Source organism: Phocoena phocoena, chromosome 9 (assembly GCF_963924675.1).
Source record: "Phocoena phocoena chromosome 9, mPhoPho1.1, whole genome shotgun sequence".
In the NCBI taxonomy this organism is placed as follows: domain Eukaryota; kingdom Metazoa; phylum Chordata; class Mammalia; order Artiodactyla; family Phocoenidae; genus Phocoena; species Phocoena phocoena.
In genome coordinates, this window is record NC_089227.1 from 25,874,003 (window position 1) to 25,900,161 (window position 26,159).

Sequence of the window (26,159 nt, forward strand, 5' to 3'; positions counted from 1 at the left end):
TCTGCCAAGAAAGTAGAACTTAGTCTCATACACAATGTATTCATAAATCAAATCACCACGATGTACACTTTAAATATCTTATAATTTTATAAGTCCATTATACCTTGACAAAGCCGAAATAAAAAAACTAAAAAAAAAAGCTGTGCATAAAATAAACATAAGCATACTAAGGAAAAATCTTCACATTTGCATTTAAATTTGCAGTTTAAATCTACTTTAATTTTACATGTTTATTAACATGTTATATTAAAAGCTCTGATATTTTAAAGTCTTACAAAAATGTCATTTCTATTATTAAAATAACATGAAAATATTATGATGTTATAATTAGAGCATTAAGTGTGGACAAAACTAAAATACTTGTCTCATTTCAACACTATCATGTTCTACATCTAAGCATCAAGGAAAAGCAAAATTTTTATCAGTGAACATACTATCTTATGAATAGTAGTCTTTAAATCAAGAGTTTATTATTCATAATAAAGTTATTACAGAAAGAAGATACACTGCATAGTTTAGTCATGTCATTAGTTGGGCTGAAGAAGAAGAAAGATTATCTCTATACATATTAATGCTAATGAAGTACTAAGGATAATGAAAAAGTCTCCAAAGGATAGTTCAATTAAATCTATTTTTATAGTTCTTGTTAATTATATTCCTGCATAAGGCTGTGAAAATTTAGTTTTATACTCTTACACTGACTAATGTTATCAATTATCCAAGTAAATATTTAGGAAAATAAACCAAATTATATTAGAAGTCCATAATCATTTCCTTTGCATGTCTTATCAAATGGTACATTAATTCATTAATACTTGAATACGAAGACCTAAAGAATATTTCACTATTTGCTTTTTAACTTTACTTACTTTCGCTCATTAGAAGAAAAACATTTCTACAAATATAACAAAGTATATCAATTGCCTTATTAGCAATCCATACTTGACTGTTTCCAGAAACATCAAAATGGCAACACCACATTCATGCCAAATACAATCCAACTCTAAGTCTGGGCATGCAAATTACAAACTCATCTATTCCCATTAACTTTTTCTAATCCAGCCAACTGCTGTATAACATCCTTTTTCCTAGCCTTAAATATGTAAACATACATGAAGAATTTGAAGTGAACATCGTATTTCACATTTCCACAAACAAAAGTTCACCACTTGTCTTTTCTATTGTAGTCTGAATAATATTAAGGCAAAAATGTTGCACGGGATTCATAGTATGTATAAAATGCTATTCACACTTACATCATACTGGATGAGATGGGTCCAAATTGGCCTGCCATAAGACTGAAATGGCCATTGCCATGGGAAATAAGGAAGATAAGTCATGGATATACATCAAAAGACACTGGTATTTTGGATTTGTTGAGCAACATCTTTCAAATGGCAGATGATGTATGTATTGATAAAGTATTTTTACTAAAAGGGCATAGGATTTCCTCTTCCTGAAATGCTTCAGAAATAATTCTCATGAAGAGTAGTTCTCAGGACTTCCACATCATAAATGCACATTTCATTCACACAGTAAGATAAGGATTTTTTCCTTTATTTTAGCTTATATAAGTCAATTGCAAAGCTACAAGCATAAAGACAAAATCTGAGGGGTTTGCACGATACGCCTATAAAAGGCAATTAAAATAAATTTATTCCCTGGAAGCATCATGCTAATTTTCAAGCAATATTACAAAGCTATAGTAATTGAAACAGTATGGCATTGGCATAAGACCAGACATAGACTAATGGAACAGAAGAGAGAGCCCAGAAATAAACCCAGACAAACATGGTGAATTACAACAAAGGAGCCAAGAATACACAATGGGGAAAGGACAGGCTCTTCAGTGAACGGTGTTGGGGAAGCTGCACAGCTACACACAAAAGAATGAAATTGGACCATTATCTTACACCATACATAAAAATTAACTCAAAATGGATCAGAGAGTTGAATGAAACCATAAAATTATTGGAAGAGAACACATGTGGTAAGCTTCTTGATACTGACCTTGGCGATGATTTTTTGGACTGACACCAAAAGCAAAAGGCAACCAAAATCAAAAATAAATAAATGGGACTACATCAGACTAAAAGGCATCTGTACAGCAAAGGAAACCATCAATGAAATGAAAAAGCAACCTACTGAATGGGAGAAAATATTTGCAAATCATATAGTTGGTAAAGGGTTAATATGCAAAATATATAAAGAATGCATACAACTCAATAACAAAAATAAAAACAATCTGATTGAAAAATGGGCAGAAGATCTGAACAGACATTTTTCCAAAGAGGACATACAGATGGTCAACAGGTACGTGAAAAGGTGCTCAAAATCACTAATCATAAGGGAAATGTAAATCACAATGAGATTTCACCTCACACCTGTTACACTGGCTATCATCAAAGACAAGAAATAACAAGTGCTGGTGAGGGTGTGGAGAAAAGGGAACCCTTGTGCACAGATGGTGGAAATATAAATTGGTGCAGCCATCATGGAAAACAGTACGGAGGTTCCTCATAAAATTAAAAATTAAATATGATACAGCAACTCCATTTCTGGGTATTTATCTGAAGAAAATGAAAACACTAACTTGAATAGACACATGCACCCCCGTGTTCACTTCAGCATTATTTACAACAGCCAAGATATGGAAGCAAACTATATCTTGTCTATTTATAGATGAATGGATAAAGAATATGTGGTATATATACACAATGGAATATTATTCAGCCATAAGAAAGAAGGAAATCTTGCCATTTGCAACAACATGGATGGACTTAGAGGGCACTGTACTAAGTGAAGTAAGTCGGACAGAGAAAGACAAATACTGCATGGCATTACTTATACGTGGAATCTTAAAACAGAAAACCCAAAAAACAAAACAATCAAACTCAGGGATACAGAGAACAGATGGCAGTTGCCAGAGGCAGGGGGTGGGAGGGCATGCAAAATAAGTGAAGGGGGTTAAAAGTACAAATATCTAGCTATAAAATAAATTAAGTCATGGGGATGTAATGTACAGCATGGTGACTATATTAATAACACAATATTACATGTTTGAAAGTTGCTGAGACAGTAGATCCTGAAAGCTTTTATCACAAGAAAAAAAAATTTGTAACTGTTTGGTGATGGATGTTAATAGAATTAGTGTGATGATTATTTCCCAATACATACAAATACTGAATCATTATGAGGTATACCTGAAAGTAATATAATATTATATGTCAACTATATCTAAATAAAAAATTATTCCATTTAGCAGTACTTAGGGTCCAAAATGAACTGATTCTTTGATATGAAAGTGGATGCTATGAAGTGAGAAAATAGGGTCAATTTATAGATATGGCTTTAATACTGACTTGTTTAGATACTGATCTCATTGATGGCAGGCCAGGACTTGGGGTAGGGTCATCTACTACATGTGTTAAAGAAAAACGTTGTACTGGGAGATGCTTATGTAACCCTATGATGTCACCGGAAAGAAAATAGTTTACACTTATTTTAGGGCAAAGCTATGATGTCCTTTCCCAAATGATAGTTTTACTTAAAAGACAGTAGGAAGAAAAATAATATCCTAATTCAAGATAGAGTATTAAGTGTTCCTTTTGTACTTCTGAACATAATAGAGATTGTGCAGACATACACTATTGACTCGCAGTGAAATATTTCTGTATAAACCATACCCTTTGAGTCCACGTACCTGTGACTTGTTTTTAACCAATAGGACCTGACAAAGGTGATGTGATAGTCACCACAATGATTATAGTATGTAAGACTCCATCTCAGCAGACTAGAATGAATCTTCTGCTGGCCTTGAAAAAAGTAAACTGGGATGTGTGAGGGGGACTGAGTGGGCCCCGCAAATGCTGAGAGTGGTCCGCAGCTGACAGCCTGCCAGAAAATGGGGAATTTAGTGCCACAACTTGGAGGAACTGAATTCTGCCAACAACCTCGTGACCCTGGAAGAAGATCCTCAAGCTCTAGAACAAAACACAGCCTGGCCAACACATAGATTGCAGCTTTGTGAGATCCTTACCAGGGCACCCAGTCCATGCTTAATTTCTTGAACCATGAAAACTGTGAGATACTAAATGTGTGTTGTTTTAAGCCACTAAACTTGTGGTAACTTGTTATGCATCAACAGAAAATTAATACAAAGATGAAAGCTGTATTCTCTGCACAAAATATATAGGGACCTTATCTTGGTAGCAAAACCTGTGGAACATTTTATGTTTATAGTAGCTACCACAGTGATTGAGCAGCTATAGAGGGTAGGAGATAAAGGGAAAATAGGCCCTGAATAGATAACGTTTTGCCCTTCATAAATGAAGAGGAAGAGATTTGTGTATCAGTTCTGCAATGCTGGGGTTATGGTATAATATATGTAGCAAGTACACGGCATCTAGGCTGCACTAAATATATAACTGAATGAATAATGAATGGATGAAAATTGAAATGCCTAATTTTCCCCAAGCGGGGCTGATGCATCCGTGACAGTGATGTTAAAAATAATAAATTCGTATTGTATTCTGTTCTTAGAAAATGTCTGTAAAAGTATATTAACTCAATGAATCTTAAAAGTAAAAGGACAAGAAACCCTCTATTTTACACAAATAAAATAAAGTTTTGTGAGGTTAAGTGCTCAAGACAACACCTAATATATGGCAATGCTAAAGCAGAGCCCAAACTCTTAGTCCAAATAAATAAGTGGCTTAGTGATGAGTCTCCTGTTGGGTTAGGGCCAGGGAACCTGGTTTGGAATCAGACAGGGTGGGTTTGGGAGCAGCATATCCAGCCCTTCCCTTTCTCATTCAGTCGCAGAGGGGAGAGTGATGAGAGACATCACAATCAGGCCATTAAAAGGAGAAACTACCAAGATATAAAAAATGCTGGGGAGTCAGTATCACTCAGTCAGTAATGAGGAGAGGAAACATTTCTGGTTTAGGCAGTTTGCAGATTATACTGTCCCATTTAATCTGAAGCTGTAACTGATCAGTTGGGACAGATTGTGCTCATTTTATCAATATAATTTCCATTTTTCTATTGATGCATAAATGTCTATGACTTGTTTATATCGTTATCAGACATCACAAAGATGAAAGTGTTACTTTTTAAGTATTACAGATTTTATCATTTTTGTATTTTACCATTTGTGTTAAAAAGATGAATGGCATATACATATCTGTTAAATGAATAAGTAGTTAATTCTTACATATCTTAGTATACAAATCTATATAGAAGAAAGTATATACAGGCCTGGTACCATAATAATATTATAATTACCACTATTTGGGGGAGTAGTTGAGAAACTGATTTGGAGAGAAAAGTTCTGAATTTTCTGAGTCACTTTAGGGATACTATAAATAAAATCCAGGTGTCCGTATTATTTTTGTGCTACAGGCTAAACCTGCTCTCAACGAGATCAATTTGCTTTTGGTGAAGGAGGTATTCAATGAAGTTCAACAGCTTCTACTGTCCAGTATATGTCAGGGAATATTTTTCACTAAAGAGTTATTTAAGAAAATTAATTTGGTTGTATTTGTTACCCTATTTTAAAAAACTGTTACTACTATCTGTAATGGAGAAGAAACGTTATATGTTGTTAGGTGACCAGGCTAAGAATAAACATTCCACTGAAATTGTGCTTTAAACAAAAAGTGAGCTGCTTTTATTTATTTTCATCTAGTTTTCTACTACATCAGATTTATTGAACTTTTAGTTGTCAGATGTCTCAAAATATATAACTTGAAACCGATGGATTCTATTTGGTGTCTCTACCTTGTGCCAATATTATTTTATATTTAATATATTATTTGTTCTTAATCTCTTCACTATCATCTTCAGGGATAGAAGGAAAAGGAAAGTAACTAACATTTCTAGAGTTTCTCCTATTTGTCTTACACTATTTTCTGTGTTTTTTAATCATCTCTATAACTTCTCATGTTAGTTACTATCCATACCATTTCAGGACAAAGCAGCTGAGACTAAGGAAGGTTAGAAACTTGCCTAGGTTGGCTAGCAAGTAAAAAAGCTAATATTAGAGCCCATTTTCTTCTTGAGTCCCACGTCCTTGTTCTTTTATATAACTTTGCTCATCGCTCTAATTGTCAAGAAAATATTCTAGAAGATCATAGAAATCCTTCCTCCTTTAACTTAATCTCATTTCTTATTAACTGCTTTCCATGGCCCATCATATACATTTTACATTTATACCCTTATATCTAACATTAGCATCACCAATTTATCCTCCTTAACCTGTAGCTTAAACATCTTGAATGCCTTCACCGTATCCTCACAGAATCAATTATTAATTCCTTTAATTTTGCTTTATTAAGAAAAACAGAAAAATATGTTCCTCTATCTCCAGTTAGAAGCATAGCCTATAATGTCACTTCCTTAGCAGGAACGCACTTCCACAAGCAATATTTATCTTGACAGATGTCAGGAGAAGTGATGATGTGAATGAGGAACTAGTCCTGACACTAGATACTTCCTTTGTCACTAAGGAAATGCACACAAGCTTTCACTAAGATGTACCAGGAAGAAACTGTGATTTTAGAAGAGATTCAGTCCAAATAGTATTTTATTTCTATAGTTGTATACTTTGTTTATTCCTAAAAATAATTTGAGAGGCTTGCAAGAAAGTATGTCATACATAATTTGGACTGTTGCTAAGAATGAAAGAGGAAAAGCCATCCTGAACGGGGAGGGAGAAATTTGGGGCCCAAGGCACCTTCGCAGAATCTGTTCAGTTTCCCAGAACTTGCAGCAGTTACTATGGAACACACATGTTCCCAAATGGACAGTGACACTTTTTCTTCGTGTCCCACGAGAAACAGAAGATATGACAAAATTGTTTTAACTTTCTAAGACTTGGCCTTAAAAAAAAGTTTTCTCATGAAGTGTTCATGTAAATAACATCGGAGGCATGTTAAGTGTATGTCAGCTATAATTTATATCAACTGCATGGAGGAGAGTTCACCACATTTTGGCCTCAGTTCCCTTTTATTTTATATACCACGTGTGAGGACAGCAGTGCAGTCTCAAATAAAAGTGATCAAACATTTTTATTTGATCACCTGGTGCAACTTATTTGATTATGGTTAAGCTTCTTTCAGAATTCAGCTTTGAAGCAAACAAGACAAAATCGTGCTCCAATGATTTCAACGATACCCATACCACCTATCAAATTAAATTCAGATTCTTTACTTGTCTGGGCCACCATGATCTGGCCCTAACTTTGGTTCCTTTTATGTACTCTGTGTTCTATCAAAACAAAATGGAAGAAAAAATAAAGAAAAACCCAAACAAAAATAATCTGTCTTCCTGCAATGATAAAGTCATTGAAAAGAAAAAAACAGCACTAATTATGGTCTAAGGCCTAAAATTAAGACTCAGTATTATGTGCTGCCTCATGAACTGGTCAAATTAGCGGGGTCTTAAATGGTCTAACCATAAGATCCCCTCCCTACTCTGGTGGATATAAGGACCCCTAGCCAAACAGCCCTCTTTATCAAGGGGATCAAGTACAATTTCTGCTTATCCCTGAGCAGCTGGGTTTGAGTTTCCTCCAAGTCGAGGAAATTATTCAACCAAGTCAATCATATCTTCCTTCAAGAACCAGGGGCAGTCCAACCTTTTCATACTAAAATGTTGGCCTTCCACAGCTGGTTGTTTACTCTTTTCCTGAGTAGAACCCCCATGTGGCCTATATATTTTAAGGAAATAATGAATATCATGGCAGCATTTTTTCACTGCAGTATTGTGGTATCATTTATAATACTGATGTACAATTGTTGCACAAATGTCCAACAATTGAGGAATGGTTGATGTAGATGATTAAATATCTACAAACATGATAAAAACAAGTAATTAAATTTATGTTTACGAAGAACTTTTGATGTAACAGGAAAATGTCTTTGTTAGGCAATTTACATTATATTAAAAATACGTATGTAAACTACTTTACCATATACTCCTAACTTTTACGGTGTGTGTACATGGGTATAAACAAGATAAAAAGGAAAGAGAATATAAGTTGTCAAATTACGATGGCTGTTATTTTCATCTTTATATTTTTCACTACTACCATAATTTACTGAGGATCGATCGCTCTATCTATCTGTCTGTCCATCCATCCGTCCATCCAGCTATCTACACATACACATACACAACACACACACACACCCCCACACACGCTCATTTTACGTATACATACAAAGAACACAGTTGAAAATGATACATGCATTTAGCCATTTAGCTACTGGTAGCTGAAAGCCAGATGGGAGGTTTCCCTTATAGATCTCTAAAAGAGGAAAAAGAAATGAAAATCTTCATGAGAAAATGGGGAAAGATGTGTTCTCTACATCCCATTGATAAAATTCTTTGAGCAAATGAAGATATGCAGTGCAAAAACTGTACGTGTACAAACATGTACCTGTGGTTTGTGCCATATTTTAATTTTCATTAGATAGTCTCATGTATTCATTGCTTCCTGTGTATTAGCTCCACTTCTTCAAGTGTCTTGCAAATTCTTAGAAGCAGAGTGGTCGCCACAGGCTTTTCCCGTATCTGCCTCATAGCTAGATTAAGGGTGAATCTATATTCAATATGAACTATTTATTTTTTTACAGTGGGCAAGTGAAAGATAGGCCTTTGTTTATCATAACTCTACTTTCTGTAATCCTATATTATTTGAAAAATTTTCAAGTAAATTTAACAGTTAAAAAAGGTAACTACGGCTTCCCTGGTGGCTCAGTGGTTGAGAGTCCGCCTGCTGATGCAGGGGACACGGGTTTGTGCCCCGGTCCGGGAAGAACCCACATGCCACGGAGCGGCTGGGCCCGTGAGCCATGGCCGCTGAGCCTGCGCATCCGGAGCCTGTGCTCCGCAACGGGAGAGGCCACAGCAGTAAGACGCCTGTGTACCGCAAAAAAAAAAAAAAAAAAAGTAGCTAAATTTTTGTTTCAGTATTTTTATTGACTATGGAACATATTCTATGGAACACGGGGGTATTTTTTTAAACTAATTTGCTGATCATATCTTTGAGAAATACTGGGTAAGATATATAGAACTATTCTTACCATCTAGAAGGTTCCATCTAAAGTCTGAATACACATATCTATCTAAGTCACCTCTAAGCTTGTGGATTTTCTCTGTAAACACTCATAAGTAAGAAAAAAAGGAGGAGAATGATATCAGTATTTGGTGGAAATGGTTATACTTTCAAATTATTTCAGAAGTGAATAGAAAATATGCAAGTGCAACGTAAACAGTATAATTATTTTCATATCTTTTTAACATATTTAAGATTTTCATTTGCTTTCTTAGGATTCTGCATACATAATTTCTTTGGGTGCATATTGGGACAACATAATGACTGACCAAACTATGTAAATAAGGCAGTTATCACAAATGTAATCATTTCCATTAAAAAAATTATTGAAATATAAACCACAGTGAGTATGAGGGTTTATTTGCTGTGTATATATGTATGTATGCATGTATGTAAACTCCCTATCCTCTTCCAAATATGAAAACATAATTTACTCAATGCCTATTCATATTGCCAGGATTTGAGATCTCCATTGATTCACAAAAGGAAGCGGAAAGTCTGACTAGCTATTGTTTACTTTTAAAGCTGTCCTTAAATACGTCTGCTCAGATTTTTAAAATTTTAGGCCAATAAAACTCCTTCCAGTGAGTATTAAATGGGAAGAGAGGAAGGAATTCTATGGCAGGTGGTACAGTTCCTGCATTGTCACAACGAGTCACTAATGTTCTTTAGGAACAAAGCAGGGATGTCTGCTCTCACTACTCTGTTCAGTATTGTACCACACTTTTAGCAATTGCAATAAGGACAAAAATGAAACTTATCCCTATTGGAATGGAACAAGTAAAACTGTCTTTACTTGCAGATAACATAATCTTGCACGTAGAAAATCCTAAGAACTCCACAAAAAACTATTAGAACTAAAAACACTAGCAAGACTATAAGCCAAAAGGTCAATATACAAAAATCAAATGTATTTCTATAAAATGGCAATGAATAGTCCAAAATTGAAATTAAGAAAACAACTGCATTCTCAATAGGATCAAGAAGAATAAAATAATTTTGGAGACATTTAGCAAATGAAATACTAGTTTTGTAGACTGCAAACTATAAAACTTTACTGAAAAAAATGAAAGGATAGCTCAGTAAATGAAGAGGTATTACATGTTCATGAATTAGAAGATTCAATGTTGGTAAGAGAGCAATTCTCTCCAAATTGATCTATAATTTCAATGCAACCTCTATCATATTCCCAGTAAGCTGGTACTAAAAAAATATGGAAGTTAAAAGGATCAAGAAGAGCCAAAACAATTTTGAAAAAAAAAGTTGGAGGACTTCCACTACCAGATTTCAAAACGTAATATAAAGCTATATAGTAAGCAAAAGAGTGTAACAGTTAGGCGTATATTCAAACAGTACAGAATTGAGAATCTAGAAATAAATTCTTGTATTAATGGTAGATTGATTTTTGACAAAGATACCAAGGCAATTCAATGGGGGACATTTTTTTAACAAAAGGTGCTTGTACAATTAGATATCCATTAGTGCTTCAAAAAAATGAACCTGGATCTCAGCCTCATACCATATACAAAAAACAGCACAAAATAGGTCATTGACCTGAATGTTTAAAGCTTCTGGTATAAAACACAAGAGAAAACATTTTGACCTTGGGATAGTTCTTAATACATTATCAAGAGCAGCAAGGTTCACAAACAAACAAACAAAATCAATAAATTGAATTCCATTAAAATGTTAAAACTTTTCTTTAAAATATACCTTTAAGAAAATAAAAAGACAAAACACAGATTAGAAGGAAATATATGCATGCCACGTATCTTATAAAAGACGCATCCAAATATATAAAGAACTCTTACAACTCTGTATGAGGACAAACAACCCAAATAAATATGGGCAAAATTTCTTAATAAATATTTCACCAAAGAATACGTATGCTTTGCTTATAAACCTGAAAATATGCTCATTATCATAAGTCATGAGGAAAATGCAAGCTAAAAATGACAATGAGATATCATCCACACTCACCCCACAAGACAGACATTACCAAGTGTTGACAATGACATGGAGAAAGTGGAATCCTTACACACTGCTGGCGAGAATGCAATATGGTACCTTCACCTTGGAAAACTATTTGGCAGTTTCTTAAATAGTTAAGAAACTTACCATGTAACTCAGCAGTTCCACTTCTAGGATGCCATACAAAAATATCGTATGTCCAAACTAACACATGTATGCAAATATTAAGAAAAGCCAGGCAAAATCCAATGGATAAACAAATATACACAATCTAAACAATGGAATACTTCTTAATAATAAAAATAGTAAACTTCTGATACATGTTACAAAATGGATAAACCTAAAAAATACTGGTAAGGGAAAGGAGCCAGACACCAAAACTGTTAACTGTGTGATTTAATGTATGTGAAGTGCCCAGAAAGGGTAAACTCAGAGACATAAATTTCCTGCCTGTGGCTGGGAGAGGAGTGTTGGAAGCGGCTATTGCTATCAGACTCAAGGGAACTTTTTGCAATGATCGAAATGTTCTAAAACAAAATTGTGATGATGGTCACACAACTCCATAAATTTATAAAAGTCATTTTTTTGTACACATACAACGTGCATATTTATGGTATGTAAAGTTGTTGAAATAATAATTTAAGAAGGGCTATCCACAATGGTATTCCTACCGACTCAGATCCAATGAGATCTGTTATATTTATCTGTTTCTAAAAGCTCATGAAGATGGTGGACTAAAGAGGAATAGAAAATGAGCTGCTATTTCCATAGAAGACACTGCTGTCTTTTGAACCTAAACATTTTTAATGTTCTTCACTATTGCACTTCCTAATTAGTCTTTCTAGCCTTGCAGATGGAGCCAGTCTATTGCAGAACTATACATAAGCAAATATCTTTTTTAAAATCAGAAGAATTTCTTTGACTTGTTTCAAACAGCTGTGCTTCTGGAGCCATAAGACGAGTTCTAAATAAAAAAGAGACTAATTTCTTGAGCATTACATTTTATCTTTTTTTCTGATAATTTCTGTCTAAGAGACAGGGAAATAACATTTGTTGAGTGTATAGTAAGTATAACATTTTGGGCTAGGTGCACTTGCAATTATGTGAGATAGAGAGAGCTGGTCTTATTTTATGGTTGAGCAAACTTATTCTCAAAATTTAAATAAGTGATAGAGCTGCACTCCAACTCAGGTCTTTCTAATTCTAAAACTCATGACCTGTTTTCTCCATTTTGTTGCCTTTTACTTGTTTGAATAAAGGTTTTCAAAACCACTGTACAGTTGTTGATCAACACCTATAAGTGTTGATCAACACCTATACCGTAAGCTTCAAAGTATCTTTGAAGCTTACGGTAAAAAGTTAAAGTATCTATTTCCTTAAAGTTATGGACCGCTTAATAGAAAATTGAATGCATGTATTTTCCTCTGCATACATCATAAAAATACTATAAATAATGGTACATATGTATATGTTTGTACACACTTATACATATATACATATGTCTATGAAAAATAAAGTTTTATAAATTCCCGGCTTTGTCTCAGTTGTTCCTAAAATTTTACTGTAATAATTACTCACATTTCAGATTCTCCTACTAAAGTATGAGTAATTTGTAGACCAAGGTCTTTGTTGGATTCATTCTAGTAATACAGCAACCAACACAATGTAAATCACACCATGGGTGTTCCCTCAATAACTATTAATGAATAAAAATTTTTAAGTGAATTCAATATAAGTTTAAAAGCAGTTATAAAATATACTTTATTTGTGTAAGTTTTTTATAGGAAGAAATAAAAGCTTATTTAGAAGTTTTTAAACTTTCTCTATAAAGATCCTTAGAGAAGTATTTCTCAAACATTTTGGTTCCAAGGAGCCATTTATATTTTTTAATATTATTAGAGACCTCAAAAAGCTTTTGTTTATTGGGTTATAATTATGTGTATTTTCTGTATTATAAACTAAAACTGAGAATTTAAAGTATTTATTAATGAATTTAAAGTATTAATAAACTCTATATTAAAATAAATCACATTTTTAATAAAAATGTATTTTAAAAACAAAATATTTATGAGAAAGGTGGCATTGTCTTATATTATTGCAAATCTGCTTGATATTAAGTTAAATAGAAGACAGCTGAATTCTCTTATCTGTTATATACAGTCTGTTGTGATGTCACACATCAATTAATCTCTGAGAAACTCTACTGTATATTCACAGGAAAATAAGAGTACAAAAGGCAAATGCTACCTTAGCATTACTATGAAAATAATTTTGACCTTGAAAACCCCCTGAAAGAATCTTGGGTAACCATGAGGGTTCCCAGGTCCACATAGTAGAAAGAATTAAGAAAAAAAAAAACAACAAACTTTCTAATCCTGTCTGCTATTCTGAAATTACTTTTGCTTCCAATAAATAGAAATATACTTTTTCCTTTTCTGTGAGGTATGCTGGTTTCATGTAATTCTTATAAAATATTTTAATGCTAGACCCATTTAGAATGGTCTATTAAAATACTAAAAAAGATATATTTTATTTCTACTTGCGATGGGTTTATATAACTAAAATGAAAATTTACTAACGACTATTTGCCCCTCTATTTAGGAGAGCAGAAATACTACATTTTATTCTTCTCTCCTTCCTTGATTATATCCTTATCTTTTTGACAAAGGGAGTTAAATTATTAGCTTAGATAGCTTTTTCACTATTGATGAAGCTATTGGACACTGCTGTTTTTCTCTAAATGTGGGAGACAAACAGGAATTTAATTATTTTTTATTATGAAAAATTTCATGCATATAAAAAAGTAGTGACAAGACTATAATAAAACCCAGTGTGGTTGATCTTCCAACTCCAACAATTAATCAAATCATGGTCAGTTTTGTCCCGTCTATTTCTTTACCACTCTCTACACAGCTAATTGTGAAGCAAATTCCACACGAGACATTGTTTCATCTGTAAATATTTTAGTATGCATCTCTAAACGATATATTCCATTTTTAATGAAAACATTAACATAAAAATGACACTGATAGCTACGAATAACTTTAGTGTCACCAAACATTTTGTCACTCACACTAAGCTTTTGGTAGACCAGCAAATAACAGAGATTAGCCAGGAGTGTAAATGCTCTATGCCAGGGTTTGCCTACTAACCTCAAACTGCTGGAGGCTGTTTGCTAAAAATTGCCATTTCTGGTTCTAGTCTTGTATATACATGCGTTTAAATCCCTTTCAGGTACTTAAAGACTTATCTGAAGACAATACAAATTGCTTCAAAACGTTTACTTTAGAATGAGATCGTGCTACCGGATACATGGAAAATATATTCAGTAGTAACGCAGGGTAAGTACAACAAGGAAAATATTTTTATTATTACTTTAGGCAAATATCAAAATAAAACGGAGCTTGAAGAGAGATAATATAATACTCTAGTAGATTTACCGTTCAAACCTATAATGCTCTTTTCTCATTTTGCAAAATCTATATACAGAGGAAACTGAATTTAGTTTTCAGACTAGGATATTTATAACAAGAAATCAATAGCTCTTATTTCTGTTATTCTTATATTTTAAAATAAGAATTATTATTTTTTCTTAATTGTAGTAAAAGAAAACAAATTAAAATTTTTCCTAATTGTAGTAAAAGAAAAATTTAAATAAGCTGCAAAAGAAAAATGATAAGGTTGAAGGGATAATTACTTTGACATAGTATATTAATAGTAATACAACTAGAAAACAGACATATTGATATAGAGTCCTGATGATTTAGTAAAAATGCTTTGAAGATTTTTGTTGTACTCCCTGAAAAAAATAATTTTGGTATTGCTAGGAAGTATTATGTTGTTTTGCTTTATGAGCTGGAGGGAACTGAAATAGTTTGTAGCAGGTAATTATTTCTACAAAAATAGTCCCTGGACTTTAAGTCTCATCCCTGGAATGTTCATCAGTACTTAAAATACAGTCTTCATGCAATAAAATCTTGAAAGGTTGAATTATCTATCTCTGGCAGAAGAAAAATTACCCAATCTTAAAAGGAAAACAACAATATTAGGCTCTAAATCAATTCATTCTCTATGAAAATAAAGAGAGGACAATTGCTCAAAGCAAAACCTGTTCCGCATCTACATTCTCTAAGGTCTAAAATCTGCAAGGAACAACAGGAAGAACACTGAAGAAACACCTCTTTTTTATTCTCTATCAGTCCTTAGAAAAAAAAACCCTCCAACACACAGGCCATGTTAGATACACCACCTATACATATATCCATATATATTCATGAATATTTTCTGTTGATGTACGGTGTCTATGAAACAAAGAGTGAGAATATAGGGAAGTACTTGAGTGAGAATACAGGTAATTGTCATATTTTAAAAATTTATTAACTTTGAGAAAATTTATACTTCCATCTCACAAATATAAGAGAACTTTTTATTTGTAAACTAAATGCAACTTGAGATCTGGATTAGATTCTGCATCAGAAAAAAAAAAATTAGCGGGGATACTCAAAATTTGGATAAGGCTTGTAGATATTTCAGTACTATCATAAAAATGTTGATTTCCTGTTTTGATCATTTTTTGTGGTTAGATAGATGTTAACATTAGTGAAACTGGGTAAAGGGTGGGCAAAAGAACTGACTGTTATTTTCTGGGAGTCCAAAGTATTTCAAAATAACAAGGTTAAAATTTCTGTCATAAGTTTGGTTTACAGAAGAACACAAACAAATAAAAATCAACAAAATTGATAATCTTCAAATTGATAAGGTATAGGGGAATCTATTCTTTAGAAAAATTCAAGTTAGTTTTCTACTTTCTGTGTAAGAATGTTTTGTGGTCCTATGACCATATTACTCAACAGTGCAATAATTACGTAGCATTGTAATGTCATGCATATTTTTAAAAATGAAGATAATTAATAGAACGATCTAAATATATATGCCATTTAGTAATGTATCATACTAATGATTATGCCATTATTGTCTTTTATATTCAAATGCACAGCCTGCTTATTTTTTGAAATTTTCCAATACACAACTTTTGACATAAAAAGTGGTGTTTTCTAAAATTCAATGAGTCATCTAAACTGAAATTCAAATACATATCTCAGTGCGACATTAAAGTGAAAAGAACTAGATTATTTGATTTCCTTTACCTGAAACTGTGTGATCCTTGGAGTCTCTTGTTATTTTTATCCTTGCATGAGGAAAGATGTAGTGCACAGTTTTCCCGTTCATCTGTATAATCTAAGACGTACATGTGATAAGGTGAAAAAGCAATGTTAAAGAGACTTAAAAGGCAATTTACAGAATTCACTTATTTTTCAAAGCACATTGATTCAATCAATGAAAATATATTAGAAGACCCTCAAATGATGACAATTTTAAGCATTTAATACTACACAATGACGTTACTGGTTTCTGAGTTCATTATAGTCTTTAGGTTTACAACCCGTTTCTCTTGCAAACTGATTTGTTGTGTTTGGAAAATCAACGAGCACGTGTAACACCTAAAGGATGTCTGTTACTATGGTAGTGCATAGTAGTGATGACAGTGGATAGAGGAAGTATATGGAAAATTGATATCTGCTGACTTTGTTTTGGACAGCCTAGAAATAGGCATTGTCAATTTTCAGCAATCAAGTGATCCTAAGGGAGAAAAGCCAGAGAAGATCCTCATACTCTGCATCTCTATCACTCTACTAGGGAGGCATATTTATGTTATTTTGATTTCATTGTGGAATTTTGCTTCTGCTGAGCACATCTACTAGCAGTTTCAATGTATACCTGATGCTGAGACTAATTCTGTATAAATAAATCAAATCTTTCCTCATTCTAATATTTTCTGAAGCCTTCTTTGTATGCAAAGGTGTTACTTCTCATTTACTTCTGATGTTCCTTCGGGTAGAAGAAACAACACTCAAAGTTCCTGTTACAAGCCTGTGATTTCAATTCTCATTACTGAGACTTGAACATGAGAATACTATAGACTGCATTATTGCTGCTTCCACCTGGCAAAATGAGATTTCTGAAACAAAAGTAAATTAGCAAATCCAAACTTATGCTTTATATTTTATGGAATTTGGCTTTCAAAAGAGATTTGTGAAATAATGAAAGATAGAAATAGTAAAATATTTATATACCTATATTAATAGGATTTTATTAGGATAGAATCTTGTATTTATCACCTCAGGAGAATTTTTGACTATAATTACAAATGAAATAACAGTAAAGAGACATTCAATACTAACAATTTCAGAATACGTTTAAGAAGTTTTTGGAACTACCAAACCAAAATATTAAACAGAATTTAGAACTAAAGGGATCTACATTTTGTGAAGGAAGATTCCTTGTAATACTCTTGTGATATTAATGTGTCTTTGAAAATCCATCAGTAAAACTGCTAGACTTCTGGATTTTAAAAGGAAAATGTACTAAAAAAAAAATACAAACTTAAATTATAGCCTTTAGCTTTTATTCTCTCCGGCAAAGAATAAGCTTAATCAGGCCTCTGATAGATATAAAACACTCCCCAGTCAACAGCAGAATCCTGTCTAGTCCAAGAATATTATATGAATTCTGCAAAGTAAAGCTAAAGTATTGTTTGCAAGATTGTAAAAATATTATGGTCAGTATAATCAGTCAATCTTGATAATTTATACTGATGCTAACTTTGTATACCACTGAAAACCTTGTATATATTCATAACAAAAGAGTGTGCATTTTCCTCTTTTCTTCCATACTCTTGGCCTCCCATTCTGTCTCTTTCTCTTTCTTACTTTCTCTCCTGGCCTCCTTACTTTCCCTCCCTTCGTCTTTTCTCCTTCTTCTACTTTCCTTCTTCCTCTCCTCCTCTCCTTCCTCCCTCCCCTAATCTGCATTTAAAGATCTTTATTTTTTACTAAAAATCAAACCATGTGCATTGAAAATCCTACAACTATTAGATATAACTCAACTTTACTTTGTTACTGTAGATAATTCATTAAAATTATGGATATTATTTCATTTTACTTCAAATGTCTTCTAATTTCACTTGGCCAAAAATAAACTAAGAAAACACAATTTTGCCTTTTACTCTAATTCTCCAGTCTAGGGAGAAGCTGATATAATCGGATAGTTCCCCTACTGCATAGTCTAGAAGAGTAATCAGGTTTCCCAAATGTTTCATCAGTTTTATCAACTAGTCCCTACTGCCTTTCAAGATGTATCTATGATGATATTAAGTAGAAGGGATGTTAAGCATCTTCATTTCCATGAATATTGCTTTCAGAGCATCTCACAGGATTTCCTGTAACTTCAGCTTCATGAATTCATTTAATCAATTAAAAACATTAAACTGCCTCAATTTTGATCAACGTGACCAAGAGTGTGAGGAAAGCAGAAGTATCCACCTCCCACGTTTGCACTAGCTGGATATTGGCTTTTTTCTAACCAACGCAGGTAAGTGTTGAGAGAGTTCTCTAGCAGATGAAATCTTACGGCAGGTGTTGCTTCTGCCAACTAAGAGTAGGAACAAGGCCAGAGGGCGGGACTGACGTCAAGTAGTGCCTCATACCTCTCCCCAAGAGCCAGGTTTCTGATGGCATAGTCTTTTGATGATTCTACACTGACAGAACTATCACCTGTATGCTGCCCAGAAAAAGGTTCTTCCTCTTCCCTACCTACAAATATTTCAAGAGAAATTATGTTCATGAACTGGCCCTTCATACTTACGAAATAACAACTCTTGTGTTAATATATCTTTTATTTATACAGTCATTCATGCTTTCCCTCACCTAAATACCTTGTATGACAGATGCAGGGGACAGAGTGCCCTTCTGGGGATCCAAACCCTGTGTTAGGCACTGCACATATACCATGGTGGATGGAGGAGACAGCAATTGCTCTCTAAAAGCCCGTAGACCAAGACACAATGCATGGAGTGCTACTGGAGCACAAAGGAAGAACACTTGTGGGGAGGTGGTGGTGGTAGTGTCAGAGAAGGCTCCTTGCAAGATGAGGCATGTACATGGAGACCTGAGTGATGAATAGGGTTAGCCAAGAGAAGAGAGGAGGGGGAATGATCAGGAAGAGGAAACAAGACATTCAAAAGCCCAGAAGAAAGAAAAAGAGTGGCTCTTTCAGAGGAGCTCAATGTACCGCAATATAGCGGTTGCGTGGGAATTGCACAAGGCATGGGCATTAGTGCAGAGTGAAGGCATTTTGTACTAGTAGAGAAATGTTGACTTTTGTAACAACTCTGTGAAGGGTATTAGTCTTATTTATAGATGAAGAGACTGAAAAAAATAAAAAAAGAGAAAGGAGGCAGGTGATCTGTTCAATTCACAAAACAGAGTTGAATTTCTACTGAACAGTGCAGAGGTTAAACATAAATATATATATTTGAAAAGAAACAAATATAGTTTTGAAGACTTGGTTTATTTTTATGGTTTATATGATTTTTGACTCTAACTTCGGAAATACTCTTCAATTTCTCTAATGTATGTTTACATTAAATATTTTTTAAAGCAAATTAGTGCTTGCATTAGTCAATTTGGTTTTATTACTTCTGCCTCCAGAGCACTTTATGTACATAAATTCTTATTATGCATAAGTTTTCAAATAAAAGCAGCTGGACTTATTGGTACCAAGAGTTCAATATTACCTTTTTGTGATTAAATATGCAAAGGAGTGACTAAAACAAGAATGCTATTTTGCTATTCCTTCTAGACCAAAATATAGTTTTGATGAGTTAATGAGGAAGACAGTATTTGAAGATAAGTATTAATGCAAAAAAGCATGAATTTTGAACTTTATATAAATGTAATCAAAGCGTATGTTGTCTTCAATAAAGCTTTTATTTAGAGAAATCTGTAAAGCAACAGAAATTATTGTCACAAAAGTCAGTATATTTGCCACCTGTTTGGGAGAGGTTGAAAATTACAATCTGCAAAGGGCACTTGGAGGTTTCAGTGGGTAGAAAATCCTCCCTTTCTTTGTTTGTGTGGTGGTTATATGGCTGTTCACTTTATAACTAGTTTATAATTCTACATATTTTCAGTTTTGAGTATTGCAGTGTTTTTGTTTGTATGTTAGATAACAAAATACAAATGTAAAAAATATCTTTTAGCAAGAAACTACACATTATTACATTTACCTGTATATAATTCTAACAAGGATCCTTACATTTTCTACGTTATCAAAGAGAGAAATTAATTAAATGATTCTCAAATATAGCCACTCTAATTTTGGTATTAAATTGCTTTATAATTATATATTTAAACATGATGTGCTATGTCTTCAGTGAACCAAAATCATAAATCTGTAGATGTAACAGAAAATTATGAACAAAAAAGTCATTAGGAATATTTATGTTTAATCTACATACAATAATTTTAGAAAATATTTTTGGAGATGGACACAGATTATTTTAAAATATATCCTGTATAATATTAGTTGGATAAATTAGTTGGACAAGACTATTCTGATTGGATCCTCAGAAGTTTAGGGAAATAATTGTATGGGAGTTATTATTTCTTTTAGCTCTTCAGTTTTTGTAGTTCATCTTATTAGGATTTCTTTAAAGGATTTGTGTTTTCATTAACTTGATCTAGGTTTGTCAGAAATAGTAAACTTCAGAGAAACAAACAAGATAGGTAAGATATAACAAGTAAGTCATTACAGAGAGATTCCTGTAATAAAAAAAATTCAAGGAAATTATTTTCATTTGACCAATTGCTTGTTTTAGTAATTGTAGATAAAAGGTAAATTGAAATTTTTAAACACGTTCAGAATGATTTTAATCCTTTAATTTTCCCACTTCTGAGCTAGATCTATTCTAGATCTAGAATACTTACAATATACAGAGAAGAACAGATTTCTATAAAATATGATAGCATCTAGAAAAACAAGATAAAATTCTGAGAAAACATTCAGAACAATTCTGAAAAATTTAGAACAAAATTCTGAGAAAAGAAAATTCTAATCAGCTGGAAATTTGTCTATGAAAGCTGAAACTACTTAGGAAAAAAATCAAATATAAGACCATAGATAGTATGTTTTAGACAGTACTTATACATGTAAAAGTCTCGTTTTCTTTTACACCTTAATGTGACAAACACTGAATTATAGTAAATTCATATGGTTCTTCTGTGTTGTTCAAAATACGGTTGTCATTTACATCAGTGAATCATTAATCAGACAGGGATGATTTAGGAGTTAATGTACATGATATAAGTAACTATCTCTTTGTGGGTATTTTAATGATCATAATGAATATACAGCCTGCAAAAATCTGGTCTGTTACGGCAACGGATTTAAGGCCACGTGGCTTACCAGAGGAACCTCCCTCAGATTATCCAACTGTTAATCTCCTAAGATCTATCAAAATTCAATTCAAACATCACCACATTTGTTCTAAAGTGAATAAGATCATGAATTATAATATTATATTTATGTAGTAGTGAATAGTACCTCTAAGTTTAAGTTTTTCACCTATAAATAGGTATTAATAAAACATACTTTATGAAAGTTGTTCTGAAGATAAAAGCCAAAAATGAATGTAAAACAAAAAAACACTTCCACATAATAGACCCTAAAACATCATCCCTTCACCCGCAACTGACGCCTTCCCTGTCCCCAGCTGACTTGGTTTGGTCATCCTCTTATTTGCCTGACACCTGAACATACTGTTATGGAGAACATTGAAATTACCCAAATCTATTTCACCCAATATTCTGTAAGCTCTTTAGGAGCTTCATGTATTCTCTGTGTATGGCAGTGTTGGGTATATTGCACAAACTTAATTATCTGTTAGAGGGAAAAAATCACTTAAATTGCCTTGGTAGAAGCATCATGGTTATGGTGTGACGTCAGTCATGGATGATGAAGTAAGGTTACTTAGTACTTTAAGATACTGAAAAGAAAAATCATTTGTGAACCTGATTGACAAAAGTCCCATTCATTGCAGGATAACTGAGACCATTTTAGGATGAAATGAATCTTTTTTTTTTTTTTTTTAATAAATCTGAAAGAGATTGCTCAATATAGCACTTACCTGCTCTTGATGTTGACTGAGTGGTCTAGAGTGGACCAACCTTTCTGGCAGTTTTCGATCCAGACCGTGTCCATTTTCCAAACGAGATTCCCTGGGTTTGTCAAACCAATCTGTTTCTTCACGACGCAGGTGATAGGCTTTGGAGACCAAGGAAACATCAAACATTCCAACTCTAACAAATACAGATGACAGAGGGCAGCAGATGTTCTGAAGTACTAACATGCTCCAGGCTTATTAATCATTCATGCATTTCAAGCACAATTCCCAACAGGATCAGAAAAATCACTTCCAATACTATGTTAAAAATTTTGTACCATGGAATAACCTAGAAAAAATGATGTGCCACCTGTGAAACTTTTCAAAGCAAAATAAAACAAAATTTAAATTTAGATTAGGTGAAAGAAGAAATTTAGACAGTGATTAAATAAATAAATGTACAATGAATATTTCTCAAAGGTCATTCTATTCAACCTCAGTCCATCAGTACCACCTCCTCACCTCTCCCCACTACCCATCACCAAAATCCAAGGAAAAGATATTCCTTGAATACAGAAGATTGTTATTTCCCCACTCTCATATCAACCCAGTACCACTATGGCTTTGGACATCAAGTGAGCATTTTTTGAAAACCTGACATTTCTATGACATCCATAAATAAACAAAAGCATTTATTTTTAGGAGAATCCCAGGTATCATTGCTAGGAACATGTGTGCCATAATCACCTGGTAGCCTAATACTAAAAATAGATCTATTAGCATTTTTCATTAAAAATTAAATACTTGTTTTCTGTGGGATCACAGATTCTGGAATTAAAGAGTTGGTTGACTGCTTTTTGTACTTAAAATGTGCCAAACCTTGACATCTTAAAATACTTCTTAAAAAATACAACCATATTTGAGTATATAAATATTATTTAAAATTTTTCATCCCATTCAGTTCTTGGTACTTCCAAGGTCTTTTTCTTATTTAGTGCCCCCAAATCATTGTTTACCTGATATACAGAATTTGACTTTATGTAATTTTATTCTTTGTAAAAGGATCCCTAATTAATAGTCTCTGGAAATATATTCTTGCTTCCTAAATGGCAGATGGAGTACCCCTTCTCAGGTGCTCATCCTGAAAGATCTGTTGATGATGCTATCAACCTATGCCTTCTTGAAACTCTAGCTTCTACAATGCCGTACTACTGAGTGTTCCTCTCTATCTCATTACACTTCTCTTTCTGTCTACATCACTGACTTCTCTTCTACTGCTTTCTCCCAAGACTTTTTCCCAGGCAATTTCCATTAGCTTTTTACTGGCAGGGCTGGCAAACCCACAGCATATACAGCATTACTCACCTCTACATCTCCCGTGATCTTGGTCAAGGCCACTGATTAACCACAGCACTTTCCCCGAATAAACACAGAATGATAGATGATGTGTCATAATTTAGTCAGCCTTAGATTTGAGGAAATACGATACATACCTGGTTTGTGGCTGCATATGTACTTATCTGATCTCCCCTATTAGACTCTAAGCTGCTTGAGGGTAAGGCTCATGTCTTCTTCTGTTGTTTTTTTTTTCTCCCTCAATACTAAAAACAATGCCTTGCAAATGTCATAATATTCAGGAAATGAATGAAACACAGGAAAATTAGTCATCAACTAAAGAAAGCTAAATATCCTAATTATGATAAGCACATGTTAAAATAAATATTAATTTGTCCCTTGAATCTCATTAACAGTTACACAATCTTTTCTCACAATCTACTCAATATTTATTATGGTTTTTCATAGTTTTGACACCAAGTGACTAAATTTATGAAAGAAATATTTAATATAAACTTGATAAGTAAATAGAAAATCCATTATTTAATCTCTAAAACTTATTAGATTATCAACAAACATCATTTTATATTAATTTTTGTATATCTTTATTACATGTTTTTCATAAAAAATACTCTATACTGATTTTAATAAATGACTATCTTGGATAATGCACTACATGATTTCACTTGAATATACAACTTTGCTTAATGCATTTAAAATAACAATCCTTTAAAATGTTTCCTTGGTTGTGTCTATACAGATAAGGCAGAATCTCAACCTGATATATAAATTTTGTCAATTTATTTCCAATTCTGATGACATACTTTGATTGTGTTATGCCTTATAATGACTCTATACGTAACCAAGTTAGGATGGCTAGCATGTTTTGCATAGGAATTTATAGATCAACGAAGAAAAACCAGATTATATAAATCTGCTCTTATATTGCATTCTGTCTTCATCATTTACAGCAAGTTGGACTTAATTGCTAATTGTTTATAACTGCAATTGTCTGATCTGCCACAGTAGATCCGAACTTTAAAAACTAAATTTTATAATAATAATAATATTTTCCAAATTAAATAATTTTGCTGGAGATTAACATCCCATCGTTTTAAGCCACTGATATTTTCTTTTCTTAAATGTAAAATGCAAGAAAGCTATTTTGGGGTCTAGCATTATTCACATTATTGACTGTAACAATAGTTATACGAACAGCTTACTTCTATTCTGTATGAAATATTCATTGGAATATTTTTTTAAAGACTGTATATACCGATGCTTCTTTTCTCTTTTTACATGGAGTATATTTTGAAAGAATGTTTTCAACAAAATATTTGCGGTTGTAGAAATACAACTTGACTGTCTCTAGTTTAGTTTTTCTCTTAACCATGAATGAATATTAAGTTGTAGACTTCAAGCTGATGGTCATAAATAGTAAGCAACATAAATTATGCCTACCTAGATTATACCTCAAATGAGATATTTCAAAATTAATTGGAGTTATACAGAATACATCTGAAAAACATCCTGTTGTCTATAACCTAGAGTTTGAGTTCAGAGAAAGCGCAAAAATTTGAAATCAGTTAAATCTTCTTTGTTTACACGATACTAAATAGCCTGATGGAATGTTATACTTTTCAAAGTTGTTTTAGTATCATTCAAACACAGATATAGTATATACGTGGTTAATTTTTATTTTAAAAATCCCTAATATTTCATGAGTATAATGTCTTGAGTTATGTAATTGGAAAGAATATTTTCTACTTTTTTTCTTAATTACCCAAGGAATCCAAGATTTCAAAAGAAAAGCAGACCACTGTTCACCAGAAGAAAAGTGATATGCTTTTGAGATATAAACACAAAGAAAATAGATAACATTTTAAAACATACATCTTTTAAAGATAATCACTACAATTCACACACATAATATTACATATGTAATTCCGTTTGTTATAGTTTTTCTTTGTAGAATTCTATATCAACATGATTTTTATGACTAAATTTCTTGTCTGCTTAATCTAAAAATACATTTTAACTCAATTTGACTTTGTGTAAATTTCATCGTAATTGTTTACTTCTCTGGTGTCATCGTTACATATTTCATAATTTTGTATGCTGCATGATGTCTCATCCAAATTAGTTTAAATAATCTTCTGGAGATTAACATGCTTTTTTTTAAGCTTATGATACTTCCAAATACTTACCAAATTGTATTTGATAAGTATTTTTTGATGTGTCTTAATATTTTATCAAGTTTCCATAGTCTTTGATGACTATGAGTACACATCATCCAAACATATGAGAAATTAAAATTTGGTTATTTTTACATGGTTGTACGTAAATGACTGCCGTATTTTGGAATATCTAGAAACATCTGTATGTCTGGAACCATGATGGCAAAACATCTGTGATGAATAAATTAATTTGTCAAATTCTCTCCAGGTATATGTTCATCATGCACACACAGATTTTAGGTGTTTAGTTATGTGATTGACCTCTTAGTTTTTATTTTGCTATTTTACAGATACAATTATTGAAGAGCCTTTTTATTCTTCTGTAGCAGTCATTTTATATATATATTTATATACATATATAATGTGTGTAAAATGTGGATTGTGAAAAAAGAAAAAAGTAAACGTTTCTGCATTATATAACTTACTTAACTATGTAGATTGATTCAAACAATCAGCTAAATAAAAAAAAACCACACAGAGTGTTTTATTTAATTGG

General features: G+C 32.8%; 1 protein-coding gene across 1 annotated transcript in view; it reads right to left on the minus strand.

The window, feature by feature from the left end:
* The window catches only part of PCLO (piccolo presynaptic cytomatrix protein), a 366,488-nt gene that overhangs the window by 113,069 nt on the left and 227,260 nt on the right, over positions 1-26,159 (minus strand). The window contains exons 8-9 of the mRNA XM_065883956.1: positions 22,116-22,252; positions 16,237-16,327 (exon numbers count right to left, since the gene is read on the minus strand). Of these exons, the coding sequence (XP_065740028.1) occupies positions 16,237-16,327; positions 22,116-22,252 (228 nt within the window). The remainder of the gene's footprint in view (positions 1-16,236; positions 16,328-22,115; positions 22,253-26,159) is intronic.